The following is a 17952-nucleotide window of genomic DNA, read 5'->3' on the forward strand; positions in this document are numbered from 1 at the left end:
AAGAAAAGAAAAGAAAAGAAAAGAAAAGAAAAGAAAAGAAAAGAAAAGAAAAGAAAAGAAAAGAAAAGAAAAGAAAAGAAAAGAGAAAAGAAAAAAAGAAAAAACCATAAAGATCGACATCTTTCAAAAGATTTGCATGCACTGTTTTATATTTTAACAAATATTCTGGCAATAGGCTTAGGGGGTAATTAGATACCTAAAAAGGGCAAACAATAGGGAACGCAGTGCTGGCACTCAGTCACCGGTCAGTAGGTGAAGAAAAGAGCAATGTTCAGAGCTACGCTAAAAGTGAAACAAAACTAAGGAGCAGAAATAGATGAAGAAATTTTTCTCGGCGTAAAGTCTCTAAATATGTTGCACATATTCATCAAGAGCAGGAAAAAACTCGCGCCTTATTGTTAGGTTTTGAAAAGCCATGAAATACAGGTTTCTTGATCATTAAAAAAAATGGCATAAAATGTCAAAACCAACAGCAGTAAAAAAAACACTCACACACAGGAACAAATATGCTGGTTTGCAGCTTTCCAGTTCTCCTGATTAAAACAAAGCATGTTTCTAAATATAATCTGCTGCCTCAGATAATGTGAAAATATCCTTAAAATATCCTCACACACATGGTTAGTACACACACACCCTCCATGTATAAGAAAAAAAATAGTTGCATATATATTTTTTCTTCTCCATTTTGAGACATGGAGACATCAGAAAGTAAAAACTTCAGGATTCTGTGCAACCAGCTCGAAGCTCACAAAAAGCAACGAGCTGCTTGCCAGGCAGATGATTCCCTGCCTTCAAAACGAGTAACAACGAAAACATACTCACGAGAGAAAAAAAAAAAAAAAGAAAAAAGAAAAAAAGGAAAAAAAAAAGACAAACGGACAAAATGTTTTACATTGTTTAACAAATGGCTGCAGATTAAAAAAATATAATAAAATAGGTCAGGTATTGGAGTTCGGTCACACTTCGCATTGCCGCTACCGACGGCTCGCAATTACCGGCAGCTGGGCAGGACAGCCTGGGCTCGGACGGACACACTGCCCACCCCCCCAAACCTCCACCCGTGTTAACATTCCTCCTGGGTCTACTGAATGAAGCGATTTTATTCTGAACGAATCTTGAGGAAAAGAGATGACTCCATAAGTAGGAAATAAGGGCAAAAGGAACTTATTTTTAAGTTTATTATTTATGAAATGTACATTTTTATAAGCCCAAGCTTGATTCTTTTTTCCCTCTGAAATAGGTTTCCGACTAATCTGAGTGCAAAGCCACCGTCTTCCTGCAAAATATGCCCCCAAAATACTGCGTTTAGTGGTTCAAGTAGCAACTTACATGCTACTTAGGGGATTCTAATACCACTACATTTTATTTTGGTAGCACTAAAATAAAGCAAAACCTATTTTTCACCTTTTAAAACACATACTCTCGTTTTAGAAACACTCCCTTCCTTTAGAATCTGATTTTCAGTGCCATTTATTGGCTATCTGAGACCTGAGTGGTGTTTTAGGAGATGTCCATCTCCTCAGTGAGAAACCAAAAGGAGGAAAAAAAAAAGAAAAGAAAAAGCCACACTTAAAGCTAGGGTGAAAATAAGGAGAAAGAAAAAAAAAATGCCACAGTGCCCGACCCGTGAAGGCTTTTCTGTTCCTTTGGTTGTTTCTATTTTTTTTTTTTCTTCCTTACTGCAGTGCATTTACTTCAGTATCAACATCTTCTGCACATTTGTGCTTTGCATTCTAGATCCGTACTTTTAGGGGTCAGAACTTGTGGTTTCTTTTTCATCCACCTAGTGAAAAATGAGGGAACTAGGCCTACTAACAGTGCAAGAGGCTAAGCACCAGGAGATAAAAAAAATCCAGTTTCGCTTGTTTTCTGATACTCAGGTTAAATGTTAAATTCCAAGACTTGTTAGCCAGAAAGTGCTGCCTGTGATGCAGCTGGGAGCGGGCGCAGGCAGAGCTGTATTGCTGCCACTCCTCGAGCCCTACAGTTCATCAGATGTAGGAGTTATTTTGGTCTTTTTGTTTCTTTGTTTGTTTTAATCTGTTTTTAATTTTCTTTTTAAAGATATTTCCACTCAGTTATTTATGCAGTCCTTCTCTTTTAACTTAGTCTGCACGGCTCCACTTCGTGCTCCCAACCAGAGGCGGCTGTGGATTCCTCTTGCAGTGCTCTGAGAGCATTTTGCAAAACACTGTCCATTTTCTCAGCAGAACCAGCAGCCGTTTCATTTTTCCTTGCACACCCCATGGCGTGTGACGACGGAGGCCTAAGCTGCGCTGTGCAAAGCCACAGCGACCCACTTTTGCTATCTGAAATCGGGGAAACATCTCCAAAGCCTCCGGAGCTGCATTTCTCCCCGCTTACGGTGGGGAAAAGGGACAGCGGTGGGGACGGCCATGGCCGTTTTCTGCCCTCGGAGGGGAGAGCCCACAGATGGTGTGAGCAGAGGTGCGCTGCTCTGCTTTGGGTTATGCACAGGGGAACAGAAATCACTTCTCAAAGAGGGAGAAAAGACAGAAATAACCTGCCGACCACCTGCTGCTTTCCTGAGTTACATTTGTATATACATACAAAAGAAACAAACAAACAAACAAACAAAAAAAAAAAAAAAAAAAAAAAAGGAAGAAGAAGAAATCGGAAAGAAAAAGCTTGAAAGCTGGAAAAAAAAAAAAAAAGTAGAATGGAAGAAAGGGGAGAGAGCGACTCTTGTCTGAAGCTGAGACGGAGCCGACCTCACGTGCCCCCGGCGTGGCCCGCACCAACGCGGCTGTAGAGCCGAGGGGAGTCCGACCCCGGGGCCGTGCTGGGATCTACCGAGGGCTCCCGGGGCCCGTGTTGCCGCCGTTCGACCCTCCCGGCCCCGCCGTCCCCCGCCTCCGCCGTACCTGGGCCGGCTGCGCCGGTGCCTCCTCCTCCGGATCCGGCGAAGCGGCCCGAAGCGCCGCAGGGCAGCGGCCACCCCGCGCAAGATGCGCCGGAGCAGCGAGAGGGACAGAGGCCGGCTGCGGGCGCGCCGAAAGCGGACGGTGCACCTTATCCGAGGAGACATGGGTGCTGGAGGGCCCCCAGAGCGCCGCGATAGAAATACCTTCCCCCCCGCGGGGCCCCTGCGCTAAGTCGGCCCTCTCACTCTCCAGTCATTGGAGAGGACTTTTTTTTTTTCTTTTTTTTTTTTTTTCTTTTTTTTTTTTTTTTTTTTTTTTTCTTTTCCGCGTGGCTAACTCCGTCTCCTCATTCCGCCCCTCCTCCCCGCCCCCTTTCCTCGGAACGCCTCCCACTGCCGGGGCACCCGCCTCGAAGCGGGCGGGCTGCGGAGGATGGGGCGGGGGCGGCCGCGGCCTTCTGCCCGCGGAGCTCCGCCGCTGAACGGGCGCGGAGTGCGGCCAATCGCAGGGCGCCCCCGGGCTTTCAAATAAAGCCCTGACGACACGTCCTTGCCCTCTCCTTTACCCCCCCACCTCTCCCCCCCCTCTCCCCCCGCCTTTCCTCGCAGGAGGGAGATCTCGCTCTTATGATTTTCTTTTGGTTTTTTTTTTTTTTGTTTGTTTGTTTTTGTTTTTTCCTTCTTTTTCTTTTTCTTTTTTCTTTTTCTTTGTGGACTCTGGCTCCTCGCGGTGCCGCTGGAAGGGATGCAGGTTGCAAACGTCCTCGCGACCCTGCGGGCAGCACCGCGGCTCCTATAGCGGATCGCTGCCGCTTTAACAGCCCGGGTCAGCGCCGGCCCGGCGAGCATCTATTTCCTCGTCACATGGTCATTTGAACGCGGCGCGGGGCCGTTGCGTAGAGGAGTGAGAGACGATAATTAAAGACATAAAAAGCGGATCTCATCCCTCCGCGCCGATTAGCAGAAACGGGTAATCGGAGGCTCCTACCCTCTCCCTGCTCCCGGCCGCGTTCGGGTCGCTTCGTATCCAGTTGCGATCTTTGAAGAGCGGAGGGGCCGCGAGCAGCGCGCAAAGCGGCGGGGGCTGTGCCCGCGGGGGCAGGGGCTGCGGTACCTCCGTGCGGCTGCGGGGCCGCTGCTGCGGGTGCGTCTCCGCCGCGCCGAGTCGGGCCGGGCCGGGTCGGGTCGGGTCGGGTCGGGCGGAGGAGGTGGGGGTGCGCAAGGACTGCAGGGAGCCCGCGGAGGGAGTTGTGTATGTGTGCGTGTGCAGTCTCTCCGCCTCTAGCGCACGCCTCCTGCACTGGGCTGGACAAACTGAAATGACAGCGACATGGATGGGAGTCCGCTTCTGCCTGGACGCGGAGCAGCCTAACGGCAGAGCTGCGGAGAGGACAGCCTGTGATGCTTTCCCCTGGACGGAGTCCGATTTCGAGCCTGGGAAACGAGTGACTGAGCACGGCCATTTCGAAATGAAAGAGGCTTTTCGATAGAGGCTGTTTTGGTTATTTTTTTTTCCTCTCTTTTTTTTTTTTTTTTCTCACTTCCCCTCCTCTGGCGACGCGCAACTCAGCGCCTCTGTGCGCGCTCCGCGCTGAGCGTGTCCAGCCATAGGAACCCAGCACCCCCGGAGCTGAGCCCCGGCCGCCTGCGCTCCGCGCTGCCCCGTGTCAGCCAGCCGCTCTGAACGCAGCGCTCTCGAGGCGCCCTGGAATTGTTCCTTGCCGCTGCCGTTCGCTGCTGAAAACTGCTGTTGTTTTCGGGGGGGGGGGGGCTTCCAGCCTCCGAGAGGCGGCCGCTGTCTGAGCGCGAGGACCCGCCGCCGGGGTATCGCCCGCGGGGAGCGTCCCTTGCCGTGGGCCGGACGCGGGTGATGCTCCCACGCCGCTCCGCGGGGCGCAGTTACGGCTATTTGCGCTGTCGGGTTTTGATATTCCACAAACGCAGCGAGGGCGGCCTGGGGGTCGCTGGTTATTATGACCGGTTTTATGCGTTGCTGCTGTTGTTGTTATTTCATAGTCCATAACGCAGATGTTCTCACCGTGGAAAAAATTTACATCGAATTCCGGTGCTTGGAGAAAAATATCTTTGAATAGGAATCCTGGCCTGACTGAGGTGGGGAGCGCAGCCTATTAGATCCTCACAATTACACAGAGAGAGGGCATCGGGCTGAGCTCCGTCCCGAGCCCCGCTGCATCCCGGCCCCGCCGATCACCCCGCAGCCGCGCCCGGCTCTGCCCTCGCTGGCTCACGGCCGTGACGCGCACCGGCACCCAGCAGCGTGCAGCCTGGAGAATGTCGTCACCCTACGTTGTGTTTTCTTTTCAAGTGTTTCCTACATAAATACGCGTGCATAATAAACGTCTCAGGCATTCTTATACAAGGCAAGTGTTTTGCATTTGTATTAAATTTAATGTGAGCTTTTTGTACATTCTCGTGAGCATAAATAGTGAACATAGAAAAGCACAAATGTATTACATATAAAAATAACGGATAAGCATGTATAGGCTTGATGTACCATCGCAATGTTATCATACATACACATACTCAGAGCGTTTTGAAATCCGTGTTACGTACATGAATTAAATTCACAAACGGCAAAACTTCATATCTACGGAGTGTCAGTTTACACAAACTAATTATAAAGCGAGAATTGCATGAGATTACGTTGCGATAATTAGAAATCCCAATAAGTTACATTTAATTGCATATTTGTTATATTTACTATTTTTGTATGAACGAGGCGGAGACTATGAACGCAAATCGAAGTCTTTTTCCCCACGAGCTCTCTCCGGACGCTTCACGGACCGCACAGAGCTGCGGCGCGGGGCCAGCGCTGCCCAATCTGCCGCTCCCGCTTTGCGCTCCGTCCCGGTGACGCTGGAGCGCATAATCCGCCCGGCTCTCGCCGCTTTTCCTCCGGGAAAGGGGTCACCGTAGAGCCAGAACTCATCGGTGTGGTTCTTTCGTTGCCAAACGTGCCGGTTTCGGGCAGCCTGGAGAAATCAGAGACACGTGAAAGTCCAACTTTTAATTTTTAGTTCTGTTATGTTTTCGTTTTTGGTGGTTTCCTTCAGAATACTGTTAAACTCGCAGCGGATCGGAGCAGGTCACCTGCGCGTATTCCTTCAAGCGAGGGCGGCGTCGGGCTTGCAGAGGCACAAATCGCTGTTTTCTTCTTGCAGGTCCTGTGCTTGCTGACGGCGTGAGAGGAGCCGCAGATGCACCACGGGCTCATGTACCGACATGCCGCAGCACCTTGCGTGGATGGCAGGAGGTGTTTACCAAAACGTTCGTTCCCCTCTGTTCTGATTTTGCAAGGGAGAGCGGCGGCCTCCGCCGCCCCGGTCGGCTCCAAAGCTGCGGGGTAAGCCGCTTCGTGCTGATGAAGGTGGGACTCGGCAGGGGAGCGGGAAGCTTCGGATCGAGGCTTAGCAGAAAGCTCGGACACGAAGCGAAGGGAGCATTTCCTTCATCTCTTCACAGTGTTTGAACTCCCGTGTGAAAGGGAAAGGGCGAGGGGGTTGCAAGCGCAGGGCAGCACGTAGACTCGTGCAAAGAGCAGCGTGCTAAAATCCACGCATCCCTCTAATCCCTGCTGCGTCCCGGTGGCAGCACGGTCCGGGGGCCGGGCAATGAATCAGGGAGGGGGTGCTCGCGGCAGCGGCGGCGGCCGCCGCAGGTAGCACCCCACCGGCCCGTGCGGGCCCCCGGCCGCCACGTCGAGGGGGAGGCGGCCGCGGCCGTCGGGCAGGTCGAGGCGCGCCCCGGCGCGGTGCAGCGCAGCCAGCGTGTCCAAGAAGCCGGCGCGGGCCGCGTCGTGCGCGGGGCGGCAGCCGGTGAGCGGGTCGGGGCGGTTGGGGTCGGCGCCGCGCTGCAGCAGCAGCTCGGCCACGCGCGGGCTGCCCAGCATCATCACCTGCGGACGGACGGAGGGACACAGCGTCAGCCGCGGGCTCTCCGCTCCGTCCTCGCGGCAGCGCGGAGGAGGCGGAGAGGCCGTCGGAGAGGCCGCCAGCGAGCTACGGAGGCTCCGCGGAGAGCGGGGCCCGGCGGTAGCGGAGCGCGGCCGCGGAGATCCGGGCGGCAGTCCGGCTGAGGACAGAGGGAGAACACTCCCTTCCCACCGCGCACCCCCACGCAAACTCGGGCGGCCCCGAGTCGCGATGGCCACGGCGAAACCGTACCCGCGGAGCCAGGCTGCCGGTCGGCTTCACCCCGGGAAGCGTTTCCGTGAAGGCTCGGGCTAGCAGGGAAGCGATGCTGCCTACAGCCTCGCTCCCACGCAGTTCGGCCCCGTGGCCGGGCAGCACGGAGCGCCCTGGAGCCTCAGAGCGCACGGGCGGTGTCTGAACCGTCTTTCTCCCAGCGCCATGCGTTCAGAGCGCGGAGCAAATCTGTGCTGCACAAAGGTGCCAAAACAACATGTCGGAGGGCGGTCTCAGATCCGTGCCTCTGGTGAAATGCAGCACCGACATTTTGTAGGAGAGAGTTTTGCAAGCAGTGCCAGCGTATCTTAAATACAGCTTCTCAGATTACCCAAGTTTCGTTTTATTTTGAAAATTTAAGAGGAAGCTGTCCAGAACGACCTGAGAAATTAAGTCGGCTTTATAAATGTAATTTCTGCTGTTGCTGCGGGCGCTTTTTATGCTCTCACAGCACCACGAAGTGCGGGCAAACTCAGCTCCTCTAAGACTGATGACTGCGTGTCTGCCGGGCTGCCAGGCAGGGCTGTGCACTGGCTGGTTCTGCTTCAAGGACTCTTTGAACAGATTACGAAAACCACTGATTTTTTTTTCCCTCCTGAATATATCATGAGAACCACCGTACTATTATTATTATTATTATTATTATTTTGAAAAGATAAAAGAAATTGTAAGTGTAGTAGTAGGAAAATATAACAGATAATAAAGCAGAAGATAACGATTTGATAGAGGGGTAAATCTCTCTGAAAAGGTAACTCGTTACTTGTTATTGCACATTTAATGCGAGATGAGCATTAAAGCTCTCGGTTTTGATCACCCTATGATTGATAATAATGCGATCCAGGGTTGCTGAAACTAAAACCTCTTTCTTGCGGCGGTTGTAGACTTTCCCCTTTGCACAAAGCTGACGGGAACCGTGGTGCCGCTCTGGCTCCAGTACAGCCGTCGGAGTGCGGCCGACGCCGGCAGTCTGTCCCGGGGCTGCCTCCGCGCCCGCCGAAGAGACGTTGCCCGGGAGACGGCCCTCAGTCCCGGTCCTCGGGTACGGAGGGCCCCTCCGGCCTCCCTACCTGGATGGGGGTCCGGCCGAAGGAGTTGACAGCGTTGGGGTCGGCCGCGCCGTCCAGCAGCTCTCTCACACGCTGCAGATCGCCGCGGGCGGCGGCGTTGGCTAGCTCATCCGCTGCCGTGCGGGCCGCTCGCTGGGCCATGCCCCGGCCCAGCCCGGCCTCGTGCCCGTGGGCAGCGGGGCCCCGCCGCCGGCCGCAGCCACCGCCCTCCCGTCTCCCGCTGCCCGCGGCTGGCGGCGATGCCGACCCGCGGGGGGAGCCCAGCCCATGGAAGCGCGCGTCTCCGCCGCTCCACGCCTGCACCCCCGGCAGATCTCGGGCGGCGCGATCCGGCCTCGGATCAGCCGGCGTGGTGTCGTCGCCGGAGACACCTCCACCTGCGGGGCCACGGCTGTGCCCGAGCCGCCCGCCGCTTGTTTTTTCCCCGCAGCTGGTGCCGCTCCGCCCCGGCCCGCCCCGGTCCTGCCCGCTCCGGTCCGGCCCAGCCGGCTCCGCCTCGCCCGGCGGCTGATGTTAGCGTCACCGCGGCGGCCCCGACGGGGCGAGGCGGCCAGAGGGCGGCGCGTCGGCGCGGCCACTGCTCCCTGCGGCCGGGGCGGACGGGCGGACTTCGCGTTCCGCGTCGCGGCTGCCTGTCTCTTTTTTTCTCTTTCCCTGTTCCGTATTTTTCTGTTTCTTGCCTTAAGGCAGCGGCCTCTTAACACGCGCGTTACCGCCCCGAGAATGCCTACACGATCTCCCCGGGCACCCGTTCGTACCGGAGCCTCAGCACGTTCCTCCTCACTCTTCTCCTAAACTGCAAACTCTTCCGAGCTTTGGTCAGTGCAGCGGCGCACAGAGCTGCCGTCAGGAGCGAGATGGGACTCCGACCTCTCCATTGTCCTTCCAAACCAACAAAGAGAGCAACCAACCAAACAGGAAAAACAAAACAAAACAAAAAACGAACATCAAAACCAAATCAAACGACTCGCTCCCCTAAAACAGGTGAACCCCTCTCCATCCGAAGCCCGCAGAGCACGCTCCAGCTCTCTTGAGCGCAAGGCTCCGTCCGCGTCCCGCAGTCAGCTGGCGGGGCTGGGGGCGCGGGGTGGCAGGACCACGGACAGCTCCCGGAGGTCGGACAGGCGGACACGCTGCCGGCGAGGCCGCGCGGATCGGCGCAGCGCCGTGACTCGGTTTGCGTCCCGCGCGTTGCCGGTGTAACTGCAAGAGGGGTGTGTGCTGGTGCTACAAAGGGAACTGAAGACGTCTTGGGTCCAGCAGTGTAGAAATGTTTGGAGGAAAGAAGAGCTAGAGGAAAGAGCCCTTGCTCCCGTCACTAAGAAGGGTCTTGGGGGTGACCTGTTTCCTAACTGTCAGGCACATGCATGACTTTGTCAGATACATGGCATCTCTAAGATCATTCTCTTGGGAAGTCTGCAATCATACTTGCACGCTGTATCTGCATTCTGCATTTTTCAACCCTACTGCAGCCATCCTGGCCGCTTGTTTACCTGCATCTTTACTTGAAACAACCACTACATGCTATCAAAGCAATTAAATTACTTTCTTGGCCTAATAACTTTGAAAGATATGGATACCTTATCAAGAAATCTTTCTGTTCCCAGTACCAGATGGCATAGTTGGTTTCCACCAATAAAAAACAGAAGAAGGCTAACTGGCATTCCAGTTAGCATTCCAGACAGTGAAAACTGTTTGTTTATGGTATGAATAGCAAGTTTCCGTAACAGAATCAGCTTAATGCAAAATGCCATTTCTGCAATCCCATTACTACTCTATGTTTCGATGTAATGAGTGAAGATTTTTTTCATGATAAAGACCTTCTTGATACAAAGACAAATAGTTGTCTTACTAAATAACTGAGTTTTTCTACACTGTTTACTGATTTCTGGATGCACTGTTTTTATGTCTTCTTTTCCTAGTAGTAAATCTGCTATTTGAGTGCTGAGTGTCATAAAATAAGAAAATAAAGATATTTCAGACGTCTCTAGTAAAACAACAACAAAGCAAATCAAACCAAAAAAAACCAAACAAAAAAAACCCACCACCACCACCAAAAAAAAAAACAAAAAACCAAAACCCAAGAAATAAAAGGAAGAATTACATATATACCACTTTACAGTGGCAGCTCTCAAGTAGTGAAGGTTATAGCTAAGTCTTAAAAAGACAACAAACTAATTTTAAAAACAGCTGGAATGAGCAGTGGTATTGCTGAACTGGTTCAGTAGAAATAGGACACTGATTCCAGTGTTGTGTATCACCTTTTGTACTATCAATTGTACAGTACAAATGTGTACTAGTGACAGAAGTAGTTTTTTTTGATAGTGCTTTACTGTCAGCTATATACCCATAAAGTAATGAAAAAGGCCATTTCTACTGGAATTGTGTAAATATTTCATGCATTACAGGCTTTTTTCATTTTTTTCTTTTTTTCCTTCCTTTCTTGCTTTCTTGTCTTTCTTTCTTATCCTTCTTTCTCTCTCTTTCTTTCTCCTTTTTCCCTCTTTCTTTCACTTTCTATTTCTCTTTTGTTCCTTCTCTCTTTCTTTCTCTTTCCCTCTCCCTTTCTCTCTCTCTTCCTCACTCTCTTCCTCTTTTCCTTGCTGTCTTGCTTTCTTGCTTGCCTACTTTATTTCTTTTCATTCCTTCCTTCCTCCCTTCCTCCCTCCCTCCCTTCTTCCTTCCTTCCTTCATTCCTCTGCTCCAAAACCCTAGGTGTTAATTCTGAGTGTCCTCAGGATGTGCTGCCAGAGGTTCCAAGTAGGGCCATTCTCCCCAGCTGCACACTAGAGCACATTTTTTATCTCTTGTCCTGTCCAGACTGGCCCAAGGGCTACTGTGTGAACTGTCTCCTGCCTCATTTGTTCAAAGGCTTGTTGTTGCTCAGGGCCCCATGTGAAATCATTCTTCTGAGTCACTTGATAGAGAGAGTTTACAGTCAGACTGTAATCCACGATATGCATTCTTGAGAAACCCACAACACCTAAGAAAGCTTGCGTTTCCTTTTTGCTAGTTGGTGGAGACATAGCAGTTATTTTACTGATCACATCCATGGGGATCTGATGATGTTCATCTTGGCAAATTATTTCTAAGAATGGGATCTCCTGTGCAAGTCCCTTGACCTTACTTTGCTTAATGGAAAAAACAGCTTTTAAAAGGATTTGAATTATTCTCTTCCCTTGATAAAATCTTCTGCTGTGTTGCCCCACATGATGATGTTCTCAGTGTATTGCAGGTGTTCAGGAGCTTCCCTCTGTTCCAGGGCAGTCTGGATCACCCCATGGCAAACAGTGAGACTGTGTTTCCACCTCTGAGGCAGTCAGTTCCAGGTGTATTGGATGCCCCTTCCAGTAGAAGCAAACTGTGGCCTGCACTCTGCTGTCAGAGGGATTGAGAAAAACGCATTAGTGATGTCAGTGGTGGCATACCAGTTGGGTGCCTTTGACTCCAGTTGATACTGAAGTTCTAGCATGTCCGGCACATCAGTGCTTATAAGTGGTGTGACTTCATTCAGGCCACAATAGAGCACCATTACTCTCCACTTTCCATTGGACTTTTGTACTGGTCATATGGGACTATTGAAGCATGAGCAAGTCTTTCTGATTACTTCTTGGTTCTCTAGTTGGTGAATCAGCTGATGAATGGGAATAAGGGAGTCCTGATTGGCATGACATTGCCGCTGGTGCACTGTTGTACTAGCAGTCAGCACTTGCTGTTCTTCTACTCTTAGCAACCCTGCAACACAAGGGTCCTCTAAGTGACCAGGCAAGGTAGACAGCTGCTTAACGTCCTCCATCTCCAAGGTCGATATACCGAAAGTGCACTGATGCCCTTTTGGGTCCTTGAAGTATTCTCTCCTGAGATAATCTACACTAAGAATGCACGGAGCCTCTGGCCCAGCTTTTTCCACTGATTTCCTGTTAGGCTCACTTTGGCTTCCAGTACAGTTAACTCTTGGGATCCCCTTGTCAATCCAGAAATATAGATAGGTTTTTCCCCTTTATAACTTGATGTCCTTAGAGTACATTGTGCACTGGTGTCCATTACAGCCTCATATTTCTGTGGTTCATTAAAACTGACTGTCCCTTTCCTCCACCTGGCTGGACGCAGCGCCCCTCTAGTTGCAGTCACTGTATTAATTTCTCATCTCCTGTGTATAAGAACCAGCAGGCTCACTGTCAACCTCAGAGAAAAGATCAGACCATTTTTTCTGTCTGGCGATCTACCCACTGGAAACCGGAGCTGCTGTTTTCCTGGAACAACCCTCTCTGGTGACTGTTTTCCCTTGCAATTCATGTACTCGTGCCAGTAGAGTCAAGATGGGTTTTCCAACCCACTTCATCATATTTTTTCTGTGGTCATGCTGGTAGAAGCACAGGATGGAACACGAAGTATACATACTATATCGTCTCTGCTGAGTGGAGAAAAGCTTACTTCTAATGGATGAAATATTGGTTTGTACAGGTGGAGGAGCCATTGAACCAGTTCCTCCACAGCTGAGACAAAGGCTTGTAAGGAGGAAAAGAGACTATCATATTGCTGAAGTAGGCTAGCCACTTCATCCACTGCTGGTATTTAATTATCTTTCCAGTTCATTGCTTCCAGGGTGCTGGCATACGATGATGGTGCCTCTCTGCCACATAGGTCATGTACATAACATGTCATCTGAATCTTAGGAGTTGGTATTATTGCCAAAGTTAAATGCATACATTACCTCTACCACAGCTAGTACCCTCAAGTACTGGGTAACTTTCTCCATGATAGTCCACTTGCCTGGGTTAAATGCCAGCTATTTCTTGAAGGGATATCTTTCCCTCATGGCTGACAAGAATTGCTGCCACAGGGTGAAAGTCTGTGTCCCTTTTCCAATTGCTTTGCCAATGTCATTTTCTCTAGAAAGAGATCCCAACCCCATGGCTTCACTACCTGCTAAGTCCAGGCTCCAGACCCCACTGTCCTGCCCATGGAGCAGCCAGATGGCAATGTACTCACCTGGCCAACAGCCGTAATCTTTTCACAAATCTCACAGCTCACTCAACTTCAGGAGTTGAATAGTTTCTATCTCTTCCTCTTCCTCCGGCTTTTGTGATGGCCATGATCCATCTTCATCTTCTTTTTCTAACTGATAAGCTTCCCTCCTTGCTAAACTTTCTGACTTCTGTAGACGCTTTTTCATCTTGCTTATAGGGACAACTGATACTGGCACTGACTGGTTCCGTATTTGAACTGCAGGTTTTGTCACAGCGATTGGAGTTACTGCAGGACTAGTTGTGAGGCTCATGGCACCTGCAGGGCCCATCAGAATGCTTAGAGTAAATGCAGGGTCTGTCAAAAAGGTCACAGCAATGGCTCTGATCCATTGCAGGGGCTAGAGCAGTCACAGGATCTGTTGCAAGGGTTGGAGAAGCAGCAGAGCTCGTCACAAGAGTTGGAGCAACTGCACAAGTCATTGCAAGAATCAGAGCAATGCCAGGGCCCACTGCAGGAGTTGGAGCAACCACAGGGCTTGTTGCAGGAACTGGAGCAACTGCAGGGCCTGCTGTAGGAGATGGAGAAAATGCAGAGGATAACAGGACTATTTGGGTGTACAGTACTAGATTCTGAGAGCAAAATAAAATCATACAAATAGAGAGAATAGCTGGAAAGGTCTAAAATTCCTCCAGCTGCCTCCACCTGTCACAGGACAGCTCTCCTACTTACTGCATCTCACTGTAAGTATCTGCCAGCAAATAGATTAGAAGAAAAAAAACATGAGCCTTAGATTTCTTTCAAGTAGAAGTAAAAGTGCTATCTCAGGTTTAATCATGTCTCTTTTTAGTATTATTGACAGGATTTTAGGATTGGATTCTTTATTTTTCTTTTATTCTTTCTTTTTCCCCCTGCTCTTCTTTCTGCATTATTTCAAACAATGTGGACGCAAGCACTACAACATGTTGCACAGACGTACAACCAGCAATTTTATGTCTGTTTGCCTAGCTGTGCTTGTGATGAGTTCTCTGCATGCACTGTTATTCTTACTGAAGATAATAAGATTTACAGGCTCAGTGAGGGAGACCTTAAAACTTGTTCCATGTCTGGTTGCTTGATGTGGTTGGTTGATGTGACACTTGCTTTCTTGGGGGTATCCAGTGAAACTTCCTCCCAGAACAGCTGCATCAGTGGTAGAGGAGGCTTTTTGTCTAGAAAATAAATCAATGGCTTTCCTATGTCAGAAGGCAGTAGGCTACCCAAGCACATGCATATGCTAGCAGACTATCTCCATGAAAGCTATCCCTGCTTTTGTTATTTGGAATTAATTCTGATCCACCAGAAACAGCTTTCCAAACTACATATGGTCAAATAAGTGTGCCCTCCCTTTTCTTATGATTTGTACTATGAAAAAGCTGACAAGCCACAGTATCAATAAACATTTGCCTAGATGTAAGCTTTTGGTTTGCATCTGTGTGCCTTCACATTCCAAAGGTTAGCTGACTACAACAGAGCTGTGAATGCAGAATATAGGACATCCAGCCAAGAAAGTCTTGCACATGTCAAACTTGCTTTCTGGCATCTGTATAGCAGGACAGCTTAGAATCTAAGCAATAGTGCCCATCTTCCCGTTGTGTAATATATGGCACTGAGAAAATCACTCTGTATCTGTGGCTTACTTAAATATGTAAGCATTTTACACTTAAATGTGTAACCAGTGAATTTCTGTCTTCCTGAAATATATGAAGTTGAATGCCAAATGCTGCTGTGCACTCTGTTACAGGCTTTGCATTCTGCATTTGCAGGGCACTGCAGAGTCTGAAGAAGGGGCTGAGACAAGCAACATGCAAACTGAAAGTTAGGTTGTGCATAACAGGTCAGACATATCAGGCATCTTAACTGCCAGCAACCAGATACTGTTAAATATCATACCCGTTAAGTAAGTTATTGAATTACATAAAATTCTCACTTAGCAGGCCTTTAATTAAACATTTGTTCCAGTTCTCTCTCTTTATATGTATAAATATATATGCTAATAACTACTCTTCTGCTCAAACTTGATTGCATCTATCAGAATCACTTGGAGAATCATTCATGCTGTACTAGCTTCTTCTATTTGATGGAACACGATGTAGTTGAGTTTAGCTGCTAAAAGTCTACTGATTTTTTACTGCAGCTTAGCTACATACAGTGACATGCTGGGAATCTATAGTCTTGCAATAAGTTAACATTGTCAATTTCTGTATCTCTACAGTTGTGTAGATTTTTTGTAGATTTATATTTATATCTCCACTGGGAACAAAGGAGAAAGATTTCTTGTCAACAAACACAAGGATGTAAATTACTTTTATAGGAGATGCACTTTAGTGAATTATATCAACATACAGAAATCTTAAAATATGACTTTTTGATTTACCTGAGTCTATGGACACCAAGGGCTTATTAATTTATTCAGTTTTTCTTCAGATATCCTAACAGCTGATTGCAGAGGGAGCTTTTTCTAGCTGAGAATTCAGTGTGCGTTTCCGGATTTTCCACTTGCAAGCTGTGCCTGCTCTGCCTTTGAGAAAGAAACACAAGGAGTTCAAGACACATTTTAGGAGCTGACTTGCACAGAATTTGTCATAAATCAATTTGTCCAGTCTATGCATTTTTAAGTAAATGAAAAGCATTAGAATTATTCCTTCCCTTTAGCCCACTCTCCTCATAGAGAATCTTGAAAGTCTGCTGGTAGGAGTCCCATGCCTGTTCTTCCCAATCGGGCTGGCAGAGCTATATGCTGTTCACCAGCAATTGTCAAGCCCAATACAAATCACCATACAATATGCTTTAAATTATCATACCTTAAAACTCAAACATTTGTGTGACCATTAGCTTATCTATTAATTATATAAATTGCTGAGGCAATATTTTCAGACCTCTTGCAAAAAACCAAGATCTTTCTTCTACCACACTGAATAAACCCAGATACTGGGACTATCAAGAGGCCCATAGGATATTGTTACTCCCTGGACTGGCCCCTCTAAAGTGCTCAAAAATTCACCAGAGTAGTGGAGAAACGGTTTGACTTAGACGGCAGCATCTTTTCCGCAAAACATTCATTAAATGATAGAAGTAAATGTTTAGCTGAAAATGAAAACCATACAAATTCCTCAAGAAGCTTCTTGCCAAATGTTGAACTTCCACTTCCTTGCTTCTTGGCAAGCCATAATTTCCTGCATTCTCCAAGCATCACGCAACCTTTCAAAATAAAGGAGATGAGTGTTCTGGAAAGCAGGGTTCCCCCAACCCCACCACAATGGAAAGTCATTTTACTTTCCAGTTGTATTTAGTCTCTTCCAAGCATCAAAAACAAGTATGCTCACTTGCTTTGTCTTCTCTCCACCTGTCTTTCAAATCTCTTTTGCATTGGCTAAAGTGCAGAAATTTGGAAATTTAGTAGGCATCTCAGGGTTTGATAAAAAATGAGGGTTCTGTTGGCTTAAGCATAGGTTTCCATGCTGCAGGAGGATAATAGAGGAGAGGAAACAGCATAACGTGGAGTTCTAGCTTCTGTCTTATTTTTTTTTGTATGGACCTTTTTTCTCTCTCAGCAGATTTTTCAAAAAGTGTGTATTACAGCTCCAGCCTTTGCTACTGAAACTAACTATAGACAGAGTGAATAGGATAGTGAATAGGATAATGAAGTACTGGAACCATTTGCCTGGAGATCTGGTGGAAACTCTGTCCCTGGAGACATTCAAAGCCAGGCAGAACCAGGCTCTGAGCAACCCGATCTAGCTGTAGATGACATTGTTTCTGTCATTAAACCTCCACTTGGGCAAATTTCTTCTTCTCCCCCCCCCCCCCCCCCACAGTAGTAAACCATGTTAAATTTGTATCATGCAGCATTTTCCTACAGAAGCTCTGATAAAATGATATAGAATAATAATGCTGGTTTTCTACAGGTTAGAGAGGTGGGTTAAGTAATCTCTTTCTTCTTTTTGTGGAAAAGACATCGTGATGCTGGAAATCCAACAATCTGGGTGGCAGTAGACTCCATACTGATTGCAATCTTAGGATACTCTTTTAAAAGTAGTTACTCGAATAGCCTCGTTCCTCATGCTATTAAATTACCATATGCCTCTTAACATGCCTATTTACCTTTGGTCAGATGTGATAGTCACTCTATAGCTCTGCTGTCCTTCATAACATTCATCACACCGATGCTGCTTTTCCTGACTGTAAGCCACAGGTATGCTCAATATGGGGAAAGATTACAGGTGTGGTACTCTGCACAGGTGTGTATGCTTTGCTCTGCGAGCCAAAGCAGCTCAGGGTGACTTGTGATGCTGAGGAACTGTCTAATTTCATACTGCTTCGGGGCAGGGATAGCTCCTGGTTCCCTTACTGCAACTGCCATGCAGGGAGTGGGTGTGCAGCTCTGTTGTGCCCGCTGGTGCAGCAGTGCCAGCTGCCACAGGTGATACAAGTTACCACATGCTGCTCTACTTCTTCTGTGGGTGGCCCATGACGGCTGCTATCAAGCACATGTGTTTGTTTTTGAGTTACATATTCACGCAGAAGGCAATTACCGCGGAAACACAAGTGTTTCAGGTTGTGTTGCTGCTGAAATGGCACTGAGCACACCTGTCAGCATCAAAGCAACATTCCCATGCTTACTTTCTATTAACTGAATCACTGATGCTGCTTAGAGTGACAGCAATGAAGAACACCACCACTTTAGATGCTGTATTCACAAGGATTTTTCCTAATAGCTGTAACATGGCTCTCTGCATATCTGTTTTTCCCTCTTCCCCTCAAAATACTTTTAGCAGCTTGTATTAAA

General features: G+C 48.5%; 2 protein-coding genes across 2 annotated transcripts in view; one reads left to right on the plus strand and one right to left on the minus strand.

Moving 5' to 3' along the window:
• LOC110389661 (adenylate cyclase type 10-like) overlaps window positions 1-17952 on the plus strand; it is a 451262-nt gene that overhangs the window by 13714 nt on the left and 419596 nt on the right. The gene's annotated exons all lie outside the window — the stretch shown is intronic.
• Window positions 4725-8573, minus strand: LOC110389663 (cyclin-dependent kinase 4 inhibitor B-like). Its single transcript, XM_021380487.1, has 2 exons — window positions 8157-8573; window positions 4725-6800 (listed from the first exon to the last, which is right to left on the minus strand). The coding sequence occupies exons 1-2, from the start codon at window positions 8295-8297 to the stop codon at window positions 6522-6524; spliced, it is 420 nt and encodes a 139-aa protein (XP_021236162.1). The 5' UTR covers window positions 8298-8573; the 3' UTR covers window positions 4725-6521.

This window comes from Numida meleagris, chromosome Z (genome assembly GCF_002078875.1).
Source record: "Numida meleagris isolate 19003 breed g44 Domestic line chromosome Z, NumMel1.0, whole genome shotgun sequence".
Lineage (NCBI taxonomy): Eukaryota > Metazoa > Chordata > Aves > Galliformes > Numididae > Numida > Numida meleagris.